Source organism: Trachurus japonicus, chromosome 5, assembly GCF_045865225.1.
Source record: "Trachurus japonicus isolate A0001 chromosome 5, Traja_1.0".
NCBI classification, from domain to species: Eukaryota; Metazoa; Chordata; class Actinopteri; order Carangiformes; family Carangidae; genus Trachurus; species Trachurus japonicus.
This window is the reverse complement of record NC_140911.1, coordinates 2915985-2928741: the sequence shown is the minus strand read 5'-3', so window position 1 is coordinate 2928741 and position 12757 is coordinate 2915985. Positions and strand designations below refer to the sequence as shown.

The 12757-nt window shown below is 40.2% G+C and overlaps 2 protein-coding genes across 2 annotated transcripts in view; both read right to left on the bottom strand.

The window, feature by feature from the left end:
- Nucleotides 1-12337, bottom strand: part of LOC146986783 (uncharacterized) — a 40946-nt gene extending 28609 nt beyond the window's left edge. Inside the window, exons 1-4 of the mRNA XM_085777873.1 lie at nt 12296-12337; nt 11769-11826; nt 11307-11479; nt 9316-9526 (exon numbers count right to left, since the gene is read on the bottom strand). Of these exons, the coding sequence (XP_085633999.1) occupies nt 9316-9526; nt 11307-11479; nt 11769-11826; nt 12296-12337 (484 nt within the window). The remainder of the gene's footprint in view (nt 1-9315; nt 9527-11306; nt 11480-11768; nt 11827-12295) is intronic.
- Nucleotides 2669-5728, bottom strand: LOC146986784 (uncharacterized). The gene is made up of 6 exons (XM_085775604.1): nt 5675-5728; nt 4849-5059; nt 4528-4709; nt 3195-4445; nt 2907-3106; nt 2669-2806 (listed from the first exon to the last, which is right to left on the bottom strand). The coding sequence occupies exons 1-6, from the start codon at nt 5711-5713 to the stop codon at nt 2737-2739; spliced, it is 1953 nt and encodes a 650-aa protein (XP_085631730.1). The 5' UTR covers nt 5714-5728; the 3' UTR covers nt 2669-2736.
- Nucleotides 12338-12757: the final 420 nt, after the last annotated feature.

Genomic DNA, 12757 nt, shown 5'->3' with positions numbered 1-12757 from the left:
GTGTAGCCTAGCATCATGGATGTATTATATTATCTTATCTTATTATAGATCCATGCAGCCCATGGATGTATTATATTAGATCCATGATGGTTTATAAACCGTCTTTGATGCAGCCTAGCCTATAGCTGCCATCACTCCCGGCATGCAACGGTTGCTAAACAACAGCATGAATGTGATCCTCTATGATGTGATCCCGTAAAAGATCCACAGATCGTTAAACCGTTGAATCGAGCTACGAGCTGAAGAAAACAGAGCAATGGGAACCCGTAGGGACCACGTCATATCAGGTACAAAGTCCAAAGTTTACTAACTTTGATGATTTGATTATATTGCGATTTCTAGCCGTTTAATTTTCACATAAAGGTAAATTTGACCTATGTATTATGGCATGAGGAGGGAAGACCGATCATAAGTTAAAAATAGCCTAATAATAACAAAAAATTGTGACAATTAAAGCAGATATCAGTGGAATGTTTTTGTTAATATAAGTCCTAAATAGTCCTATTTTCCGTCAGCAATCACTTACATGAAGTATTTCAGCCTAAACACGAGTCTCTCCGTCACTCTGCTCTGCTGTAACCCGAGGAGAAAATTTTCCTTGTGGGATACAAGTGTTATCCAATGAGGGGAGAGAACGGCATGAAGGGCTGTGTGTGCAGCCAAGGGATGCGCGTGAATGTGGTGACGTAGCACGAGGACCAATTGATGCCTGACAAGGGCGGGGGCTGCTAACTCATGGTGCGTTCAAGGAAACTCGTACTTTGTGTTTTTCCTTCCTGTGAAGTCATACCAGTTCGATCTGGTACGAGTTCACGGGTCGGAAGTTACGAGTGGCCGTTATAGGGAACTTTCACAGACAACAGGACGGTAAAAACACGAGCTACGGGTTACCTGGAACGCTACCAAGTCGTAGTTGTGACTTGAAGCTGTAACTTACGGTTTCAAAAGCCTGCCTTGAACACAGCATTAGCCGAAACGGCCTTGCCACTGATATCTGCTTTAACACAAAAGTCTTTTACACACTTACAGCTTCCATCGGCCCCTTGGTGTCGCTGTCTGTCCACATGTCGCCGTCTCCTTCAACACATAAAACATATTAGGTCACAACACCTAATAAGAACCAGTTTTGTCATACTCATATCAATGAGTATATGACAAAACTGGTTCTTACATTAATGCTGCATTTCATTATCTGACGTATTTATATTCACTTCACCCCACTTTAGGCCTACTTAAGGTTACAACAGAGTAACGCAAACTGCTACAGGTTCGTCTCTCTTTGATTTCGAAACAACGTGAAGTCGTTAATTATAATTAATCTGAGGTTTTATCGAACAAACACAGTAAACCTTCTCACTCACCTTCGTCTGTGTCTGTGCTGCGAACAAACAAACTGTTGCTTCTTCTTCCAGACAAATGAAAGTGAAAGCGTCGCAGCGCCACATGACGCCGACGTCACTTTAATAATTAACTACAGACACCAGCCTGCAGTTTTTAACATGTCTGACAGATGTGATGTGAACCTACACTGAGAAGTTCATGCAGACATTTCAATGCAGGTGTGTTGTATAGGTACATTTTGACAGCATTGAGAGTTATATTAAAAAACATAAACTTAGATGTATTAGGGTGCTATCCAGCTCTGTATGGAGTCAGCCTCATTCTCAGCAGCTGCACCACTGTGGAGCTGTTTACTTGTGCATCACTAATCATAGTCCAGTAATTATTCCGAATGAGATGATTTTACAGTTTGCAGTCAGTTTTCTGAACGGAGGCATGGGCACACTGTCCCACAGGTAAGGAGTAGTGACTGACACATAGCTTTAATAGTAGTACATGATGCATGTAGGCACTTTACAAACTAGATAACATAATGTTATGAATAAATAAATAAAAATTGTACAAAAAACAATTCGCTCCATTATGCTCAAAGGCAATGAGTCTGTGGTCGGTAGGTTGGTTTGATCATTTATTAGGCAAACAGTATTATCATGACATAGGTTAGGCTATATTTATGTTTCATCCCTTCACTGTTACGAATTGAAAAACTTAAGATCAGAAAAACTGAAAAAATCCTTCATCAAGGAAAACTAAACTTAAATCATTAACACCTGCTGACCTGTGGGTCAACTGGACCCATCAGGCCCTGGACAAGCCAGTGGGTGTTAAGGGGTAAGTAGAAGATAATAGTTTATGCTCATCAATAAACTATTAAGATAGTAAATAAAGGTAAAGGTACTTTATTAGTCACATATACAGCTAGTACAGTGAAATTCTTTCTCTGCATTTAACCCATCCCTGAGGAGCAGTGGGCAGCCACGGTGCGGCGCCCGGGGACCAACTCCAGATTATGAGCCAGTGCCTTTGGTCAGGGGCGCTGACTGGAGGATTAACCTAGCCGACATGTTTTTAGTGGTGGGGGAAACCGGAGCACCCGGAGGAAACCCACGCAGACACGGGGAGAACATGCAAACTCCACACAGAAAGGCCCTGGGCGGCCCGGGATTCGAACCCAGGACCTTCTTGCTGTGAGGCAACAGTGCTAACCACTGTGCCACCGTGCCGCCAAATGATCCAGTGCACCTCAAAGCAAACTTTAATGATGATAAGGATAATTGCATATAATAATATATGCATTTCAGTAATTTTTCATCATCTGTGTTTTTTTTTTTTTCTTTGTATATGTAAAATTAGATTTCTGACAACAACTCTCTAAAGTCACTTGGTGTCGAGTTTTCACTTGATGCCTTTAGCCTTCAGCTCGTCTCTCACTCTGCTCAGGTAGTCTGGGTCAGGATAACCAAAGCTGCAAAAACAGTGTGCACATGAGTTACAGTAATGTAAAAAACCTGGGCAGAGTTAACACTGACAAAGAACATATAGTAAAAGAGATTTGTCACGTGTACCTTTGTGGTCCTCCATCCGTGGAGGTTTTGTGGTGAATGTGGTTCCAGGTCACCTGGTCTTCCCCCCCAACAGTGAAGATGAGTTTCTGCTCAAATGCTCTCTGCAACAGTTTCAAGACGTCTCTGCCCTCTCTGTTGTCTGGTAGATAGGCTGTTCTCTGAGTACCATGGAACCATCTTCCAGGATTTGGATGTTTTTTCTGTGATGGAAGAATGAAGATTAAATATAACCCACATTTTTTTTATAGATTTGATACAAAATTAAAATATAATAAACCATATTATTACCGTCTGTATCCCACTTGGAATATCATAGCTGATAACTATAGTGCCATATGGTGAGAATCCAGGGAGAGATGTGGGAGTTGTTCTCCATGACATTGTTCCTTCAGGCTGGTCTCCTTCAATCTTATCGTAGACGTCTCTGCACAAAGGACAGATCGGTCCTGAGACTTTCTTTGCTTGTTCCAGACACTTCTCACAGAATGCATGTTTACACTTCAGCTGTTTCTTATTGGTAAATGTGTCCATGCATATAGGGCAGGTATCATCTTCATTGTCTCCTCCTGACTGTCCAGTGGACACAGGTCCACTGGTCCCCTCAGATTGCTTGTCATTGTTCTTCTCTGAGCTGTTGAAGCCACTGGCACCAGGTGGAGGAGTGTGACCCAGAGGTGATGTTGTAATCTTCTGGTACTGAACTCTAGTGGCATGGCTTGACTTGCATCTTCCCGATTTTCTGTTGGAAGGTCTCATCTCCTGTCGTCTTTGACAGGAGGTCGTCATCTGCTTCTGCTGGTCCTCCTCCACAATGAGTCCTGCAGCGAGGGGGGCCTTGGTTTTCATGTCAGTCTTCAGTGGTGTGTCTTGGGACGGCCATGTTGAATCTGCCTTGTTGACATTTGTCAACTTTTTCTCTGATGTGTTTAACTTCTTAGTGATGACATCTTGACTGGACGCCCCCTCAGATTGCTTGTCACTGTTCTTCACTGAGCTGTTGAAGCCACTGGCACCAGGTGGAGGAGTGTGACTCAGGGGTGATGTCATGGCATGGCTCTCCATTGACCTCTCTGGTGTGTTTAAGGTGCGTTTAAGGTCAGTGACGATGTCTTGACTTTGTCTCGGTCCACATACGATCATTTCTTCAGACGACAGAGTAACAAAGAGCTTGTTCTCCTTCTTCTGGATGATCCTCAGCATCTCCTTCCACTGTTCTGGATCTACGTACTTGAGAGGAACAGTTGAGCCACTGGATTCAGCCGAGGACTTCATGGCCAGGTTTATGAATTCAGAGAGAGCTTTCTGTGGGTCTCCACCTTTCTGACTCTGTGGTTTAAATGTTACCGTCACTTCTGCTGCAATTTCAACTCCACTCTCTTTCTCTATACGTTTCATTTCCTCCTTGTAGATGTGGCTCACGTACAAGAAATGACTAACTGGGAGCTGACACGTCTCCTGGTTAGTCATCCTCTCCTCTGCTGCTGCAGGACCTGATGCTGAACTGCTGGAACTACTTTGTTCCTCCAGCTTCACTTCCTCCTGGATGAAAACAGAATGTTTAATTTAGTAGAATCGATTTTTTAAATCATTCATTCCTAGTGATTTAATATATTATCCATACATATTGCGAATCTGGCAGAAGAGAAGAAGCAGAAGAAGACAGGAGGTTCACTGGAGCAGCAGCTGGTTCTTCTGTCTCCATCTCCGGTGGTGTCAGATCAAAAGACTTTAGGCCTACTGTGACTTTATTCCCCTCTCTGGTGGTCAGTGTTTGTCCGCACAGTTTGTTGAGCAACTTGAGGGCTTAAATAGAAGAAGATAAATTATTTTACAGAACACAAACACAAATTTGATTTCAAATTAAATGTGTCACATGGCAGTCAACTCAAAGTGTTGTAGGCCTAGTTTTTAATTTCAATTCAGAAATCCTGTTATACTGCACCTGATGCAGGCTCTATCTTTATCTCAGCGTTCCCGTCCTGTGAGGCCTTTACAACACTGATGTTGATTTTAAGGTTGTTTGTGTTGATCCACCTTTGAAGAACTTTTGTTAGCTCCATCTTACATTTCAGTGGTTGATAACCGTCTAACCACTGGACAGAGGCAAAGACTTGAACTTCATCCTCCTCCTCCTGAGAGGAAGTCACTGGAGCCTGTAAACATGACAACGCCAAAAGTTTTATAATGCAACTCAAAGTGACTTATTACAAAGACTTGCACCAAGTGACTTACATGAAAGAAAAAGTCAAAAACAAATGTTAACATAAGCAATATGATAATAATTTGAGACCCAGGTGGACATAACAGGCTGTGATAATTTGGGATAAGCAGAGGTTATCCTGACAATTTGAGCCTCCAGTTACAGGCCTGCTCTGAGACTCCAGCATATGATATCTCACTGCGAGAAACGTCAAAACCAGGAAATGAGGCTCTTTTGGTTGGAAAAGACAAGTTTCAATGTCCTTAGCCTATATTCAGCTACGAGCTGAAGAGAACAGAGCAATGGGAACCCGTAGGGACCACTTCATATCAGGTACAGAGTCCAAACTTTAGACTAACTTTAACACTTTGATCTTATTGCGATTTCTAGCCGTTTAATTTTCACATAAAGGGAAATTTGACCGATGGCGTGAGGAGGGAAGACCGATCGTCTAAATTAAAAATAGCCTAATGGTCAAAAGATTGTAACAATTAACACAAAAGCCGTTTTTGACTGCATTTGACAGATATTTTAACATGTCTCTTCAATGTTCAGTTTACACACTCACAGCTTCCATCGGCCCCTTGGTGTCGCTGTCTGTCCACATGTCGTCGTCTCCTTCGTCTCTAACACATAAAACATTAGTCACGATACTGATATGACAAAACTTTTGTCCTTTTATCATCAGGCAGAGGGACGAAAACTAGCTTTTCTTTTCTTTTTCTTTTTCTTTTTTTAGCTAACTCGGGTGCATTTACATTTGTTTTTTTACAATGTTTTATCACATTGTCCCTTGTCAAATAAATTAAACTGAAAACAGGTTCTTACATCAATGCTGTATTTCATTATCTGACGTATATTGAAAACACGTTTATATGTTTAAGATTAGGCTATTCACTTTACCGCATTTTACTTAAGAGTAACATCAACTCCTACAGGTTCGTCTCTCTTTGATTCCGACACAACACAACGTGAAGTTGTGAATTCTAATTAATCGGAGGTTTGATCGAACAAACACAGTAAACCTTTTCACTCACCTTCGTCTGTGTCTGTGCTGCGAACAAACAAACTGTTGCTTCTTCTTCCAGACAAATGAAAGTGAAAGCGTCGCAGCGCCACATGACGCTAACGTCACTTTAATAATTAACTACAAACACCAGTCTGCAGTTTTTATCATGTCTGACAGATGTGATGTGAACCTACCATAATACATCCATAGAACCTACACTGAGAAGTTCATGCAGACATCACATTTCAGTGCAGTTGTATAGGTAGGCTACATTTTGACAGCATTGAGAGTAATATTATAAAACATAATCATCAAACTTAGATGTATTAGGCTACTATGGTTCAATCCATCCAGCTCTGTATGGAGTCAGCCTCATTCTTAGCATCTGCACCACTGTGGAGCTGTTTACTAGTTGTGCATCACTGATCACGGTCCAGTAATTATTCTGAATGATTTTACAGTTTGCAGTCAGTTCTCTGAACGGAGACACGGGCACACTATCCCACAGGTAAGGTGTAGACATCACAGGTAAGTGGTGTGTGTGTGTGTGTGTGTGTGTGTGTGTGTGTGTGTGTGTGTGTGTGTGTGTGTGTGTAGACTATGCATTGCAATTGGCTGATAACAGGAGGGTGCAGAGCAGGTAAAGGACTTTATTGGAAAGAGTCATGTTCAGCTTTTTGTTTTGAGCGTCTTCCTCCACCAGGAGCAGGAGGCTGCAGTTACTGCTCGTCTCTTCCTCATCTATTTATTTTGTGTGTAAAAACCAGATGTCATGTCTGGGTTTGTGAGTAGACTTTTTACCTTTAAGTGGTTTGCAAAATCATACATCATGCTTTTTTTAAAATGAAAAATGACGTATAGCTTTAATAGTAGTACATGATGCATGAAGGCGCTTTACAAACTAAATAACAGATAATAATGTTATGAATAAAAATTTAAAAATCGTACAGAGAACAAATCACTGCATTTTGTTTAAATTCAATGAGTCTGGACGGTAGGTTGGTTTGATCCTTTATTAGGCAAATGCTAAATCATGATGACATAGGTTATATGTTTTATTCCTTTGTTACAAACTGAAAAATGAGATCAGAAAAACTGAAGAAATCCTTCATCAAAGAAAATTAAACTTTAATCGCTATCACCCACTGACCTGTGGGTCAATTGATACTGGACCCACCTAGTACTGGACAAGCCAGTGGGTGTAAGTAGAAGATAATAGCTTTTGCTCGTCAATAAACTCTTAATGGTGTCGAGTTTTCACTTGATGCCTTTGGCCTTCAGCTCGTCTCTCACTCTGCTCAGGTAGTCTGGGTCAGGATAACCAAAGCTGCAAAAACAGTGTGCACAAGAGTTACAGTAATGCAAAACCCTGAGCAGAGTTAACACTGACAAAGAACATATAGTAAAAGAGATTTGTCACGTGTACCTTTGTGGTCCTCCATCCATGGAGGTTTTGTGGTGAATGTGGTTCCAGGTCACCTGGTCTTCCCTCCCAACAGTGAAGATGAGTTTCTGCTCAAATGCTCTCTGCAACAGTGTCAGGATGTCACTGCCCTCGCTGTTGTCTGGTAGATACGCTATTGTTTGCGTACCAGTGAACCTTTTTCCAGGATTTGGATGTTTTTCCTGTGATGGAAGAATGAAGATTAACCATAACAACAGAAATGTTAGATTTGATACAAAATTTAGATATAATTATTTAACCATATTATTACCGTCTGTATCCCACTTGGAATATCATAACTGATAACTATAGTGCCATATGATGAGAATCCAGGGAGAGATGTGGGAGTTGTTCTCCATGACATTGTTCCTTCAGGCTGGTCTCCTTCTACCTCCTCCTCCTCCTCCTCCTCCTCCTCCTCCTCCTCCTCCTCCACAGTGAGTCCTGCAGTCAGAGGGTCCTTGATGTTCATTTCAATCTTCGCTGGTGTGTCATGGGACGGCCATGTTGAATCTGCCTTGTTGACATTCGTCAAAGTTTTCTCTGATGTGTTTAAGGTCTTAGTGATGACATCTTGACTGGACGCCCCCTCAGATTGCTTGTCATTGTTCTTCACTGAGCTGTTGAAGCCACTGGCACCAGGTGGAGGAGTGTGACTCAGGGGTGATGTCATGGCATGGCTCTCCATTGACCTCTCTGGTGTGTTTAAGGTATCAGTGATGAAGTCTTGACTTTGTCTCGGCCCACATAGGATCATTTCTTCAGACGACAGAGTAACAAAGAGCTTGTTCTCCTTCTTCTGGATGATCCTCAGCGTCTCCTTCCACTGTTCTGGATCTACGTACTTGAGAGGAACAGTTGAGCCACTGGATTCAGCCGAGGACTTCTGGACAAGGGTTGTGAATTCAGAGAGTGCTTTCTGTGGGTCTCCACCTTTCTGACTCTGTGGTTTAAATGTTACCATCACTTCTGCTGCAATTTCAACTCCACTCTCTTTCTCTATACGTTTCATTTCCTCCTTGTAGATGTGGCTCACGTACAAGAAATGACTAACTGGGAGAGGACACGTCTCCTCGTTAGTCATCTTCTCCTCTGCTGCTGCAGGACCTGATGCTGAACTGCTGGAACTACTTTGTTCCTCCAGCTTCACTTCCTCCTGGATGAAAAGATAATGTACAAATTTAGTAAAAATCAATTCATTCCCAGTGATAATATTAGATATTGTCCATACATTTTGTGGATCTGGCAGTGAAGAAGAAGGCGAGAGGTTCATTAAAGCAGCAGCTGGTTCTTCTGTCTCCATCTCTGGTCGTGTCAGACTTAAACTTCTGAAACTACTTTGTTCCTCCAGCTTCACTTCCTCCTGGATGAAAACAGAATGTTTAGTTTAGTAATTTTTGAAATCATTCATTCCTAGTGATTTAATATATTATCCATACATATTGTGGATCTGGCAGAAGAGAAGAAAGAGGCAAGATGTTCATTGAAGCAGCAGCTGGTTCTTCTGTCTCCATCTCTGGTGGTGTCAGACCAAAAGACTTTACTGTGACTTTATTCCCCCCGCTGGTGGTCAGTGTTTGTCCGCGCAGTTTGTTGAGCAACTTCAGGTCTTAAAAAGAAGAAGACAAATTAATTTACACAAAATAAGAACAAATTTGATTTCTAATTAAATGTATCACATGATAGTAGACTCAAAGTGTTGTAGTTGTAGGGTCTGAGTTTTAATTCCAATTTTAAAAATTCAGTTATACTGCACCTGATGCAGGTTTTATCTTTATCTCAGCGTTCCCGTCCTCTGAGGCCTTTACAACACTGATGTTGACTTTAAGGTTGTTTGTGCTAATCCACCTTTGAAGAACTTTTGTTAGCGCCATCTTACATTTCAGTGGTTGATAACCGTCTAACCACTGGACAGAGGCAAAGACTTGAACTTCATCCTCCTCCTCCTGAGATGAAGAAACTGGAGCCTGTAAACATGACACAGAGCCACTGATTTTATAATGCAACTCAAAGTAACTTAAAACAACAAAGGCTTATATGAAAAAAAAGTCAAATTAACAAGTACAAATGTTAAAATAATAACTATGTTAATAATATTAAGTATTTTACCTACATACATCTTGTTTATTGTTACATACGTCTTATTTTTATGAAGAAAAATGGGTTAATTACGTGATAATGTCAAGAAATAGGCAAGAAATAACAGTCAATTTCATAGTAATGTCATATTTTTCATAAAGGCAAAAGATTACACATGCTTTTCATGCTTTGAATTTTTTGGGAAAGGCCAGAATTTTCTCCACCAAGGCCTTTGCAATTGACTGTTATTTCTGGGCTACTTCAACGCAATCAATCGTTATTTCTTGGCAATATTTCTCAACATTACTATGAAATTGACTGTTATTTCTAGGCTATTTCTAGACATTATGACACAATATAATTTACTCATTAGAAGTTCATTTTGTCTTTGCACTTTCTCTCTGGCATACTGTTTTAATTAGAGTTCCCGTAGCTGACGTCACTCCCAGCATGCAACAGTCAAAATAAAAACAACGCCATGTTGGCATACTGCACATACATCTTGTGGGTTCGACACAGAAGAAGCAAAAGAAGGTGGGAGGATGATTGAAGCATCATCAACTAATTCTTCTGTCTTCATCTCTGGTGGTGTCAGATCGAAAGACTTCACTGTGACTTTATTCCCCTCGCTGGTGGTCAGTGTTTGTCCACACAGTTTGTTGAGCAACTTCAGATCTTAAAAAGAAGACGACAAATTAATTTACAGAAAATAAGAACACATTTGATTGCAAATTAAATGTATCACATGGTAGTAGACTCAAAGTGTTGTAGTTGTAGGGTCTGAGTTTTAATTCCAATTCAAAAAATTCTGTCATACTGCACCTGATGCAGGTTTTATCTTCATTTCAGCGTTCCCGTCCTCTGAGGCCTTTACAACATCGATGTTGACTTTAAGGTTGTTTGTGCTAATCCAACTTTGAAGAACTTTTGTTAGCTCCATCTTACATTTCAGTGGTTGATAATCGTCTAACCACTGGACAGAGGTAAAGACTTGAACTTCATCCTCCTCCTGAGATGAAGAAACTGGAGCCTGTAAACATGACACAGAGCCACTGATTTTATGATGCAACTCAAAGTGACTGAGAACAACAAAGTCTTAACTGAAAAAAATGTCAAATTAACAAGAACAAATGTTAAAATAATAAATATGATAATAATGTATACCTGCATACATCTTGCTTAAGGATATATTGTTGGTATATTATTGTCATATGTATATGCTTTTACTACATTTACATATCTTTTTGTTTATGAAGAAAAATGGACAACCCTTTAATTTACAGGCCGTTAATTACATGATAATGTCAAGAAAAAACCAAGAAATAACAACTAATTGCATAGTAATGTCAAGAAATAGCATAGAAATAACAGTCAATTTCATAGTAATGTCATATTTTTCATAAAGGCAAAAGATTACACATTCTTTTCAAGCTTTGAACTTTTTGGGAAAGGACAGAATTTTTCTCCACCAAGTCTTTTGCAATTGACTGTTATTTCTAGGCTATTTCTAGACATTATGACACAATATAATTTACTCATTAGAAGTTCATTTTGTCTTTGCACTTACTCTCTGGCATACTGTTTTAATTAGAGTTCCCGTAGCTGACGTCACTCCCAGCATGCAATAGTCAAAATCAAAACAATGCCATATTGGCATACTGCACATACATCTTGTGGGTTCGACACAGATGAAGCAAAAGAAGGTGGGAGGTTGATTGAAGCATCAACTGATTCTTCTGTCTTCATCTCTGGTGGTGTCAGACCAAAAGACTTCACTGTGACTTTATTCCCCTCACTGGTGGTTAGTGTTTCTCCACTCAGTTTGTTGAGCAACTTCAGGTCTTAAAAAGAAGAACACAAATTAATTTACCGAAAACAAGAAGAAAATTGATTGCAAATTAAATGCATCACATGGTAGTAGACTAGTTGTAGGTTCTGAGTTTTAATTTCAATTTTAAAAATTCAGTTATACTGCACCTGATGCAGGTTTTATCTTTATCTCAACGTTCCCGTCCTCTGAGACCTTTACAACACTGATGTTGACTTTAAGATTGTTTGTGTTGGCCCAATATTGAAGAAGTCTTGATAGTTCAAAGTTACATTTCTGTGGTTGATAACCGTCTAACCAACCGTCAGAGGCAAAGACTTGAACTTCATCCTCCTCCTCCTGAGATGAAGAAACTGGAGCCTGTAAACATGACACAGAGTCACTGTGTTTTATAGGCTGAGTGATGCAGAGGCATGGAAATGGAATAGATGCCGACAGTACAGTCTCATACTTTCAGCTAAAACACCTGGGTCTGCTCTTAGACTCCAGCTTGATATTTTACCCACTTCTTTATTTAGGTATGTTCTTGTGTGCAGTGTTTAAGGGAAGAAGAAAAAAAAACCCCACCTTAGCACATTTATCTCCATGTATTGAGGGAAGTTTTTGAAATGCTGCATCCCAACCCTGACAATGTATTAGGAGGGAAGACAGATTCTTTAAATTAAGAAGAAGAATAATAAAATTGTAATAATTAACGCAAAAACATTGTTTGACAGCATCGTTCCCACTGAATTTAGTGTGAATTGTTTTATTGTTTTATTTGTTTCGTGAATATCTATTAATCATTCACACCAATGTTCAGAGTACAGACTGATCAACAACTACTCACTCCACACTCCATCGTCTCATCAGAGCCGCCGTCTGTCCACATGTCGTCGTCTACGTCCTACACACAAAACATTAGGCACATGACAAAACGATTGTTATATCCACGCTGCGTTTCATCATCTGATGAATTTACTGTATATTGCAAACATGTAAATGTGTTATGGATTAACAGACTAACACAAACTCTCACAGATTCAGTCTTTACAAGTCTCTTTGATTTTTTAAATTTTTTTTACCAAACCTGTGATAGCTACAACATAAAGTTGTGAATCACTTATTAGTCACTTTGATCAAACTAACACAGTATACTGTAGTAAACCTGCTCACTCACCTTCCTGTGTCTGCGCTGCAAACAAACTGTTGCTGCTTCTTCTTCTTCCAGACAAAATGAAAGCGTCGCAGCTCCACGCTACGCTGACGTTGGTTTAATAACTAACTACAAACCCCAGCCTGTAGTTTTTAC

Coding starts and splice junctions, on each gene's coding strand:
- LOC146986784 (XM_085775604.1), bottom strand. CDS start 5,713: ATGTGGACAGACAGCGACACCAAGGGGCCGATGGAAGCT. Junction 4,446..4,527: donor TTCTGCCAGATTCGCAATAT/GTATGGATAATA, acceptor GTTTTCATCCAG/GAGGAAGTGAAGCTGGAGGA. Junction 3,107..3,194: donor TTCCAAGTGGGATACAGACG/GTAATAATATGG, acceptor CTTCCATCACAG/AAAAAACATCCAAATCCTGG.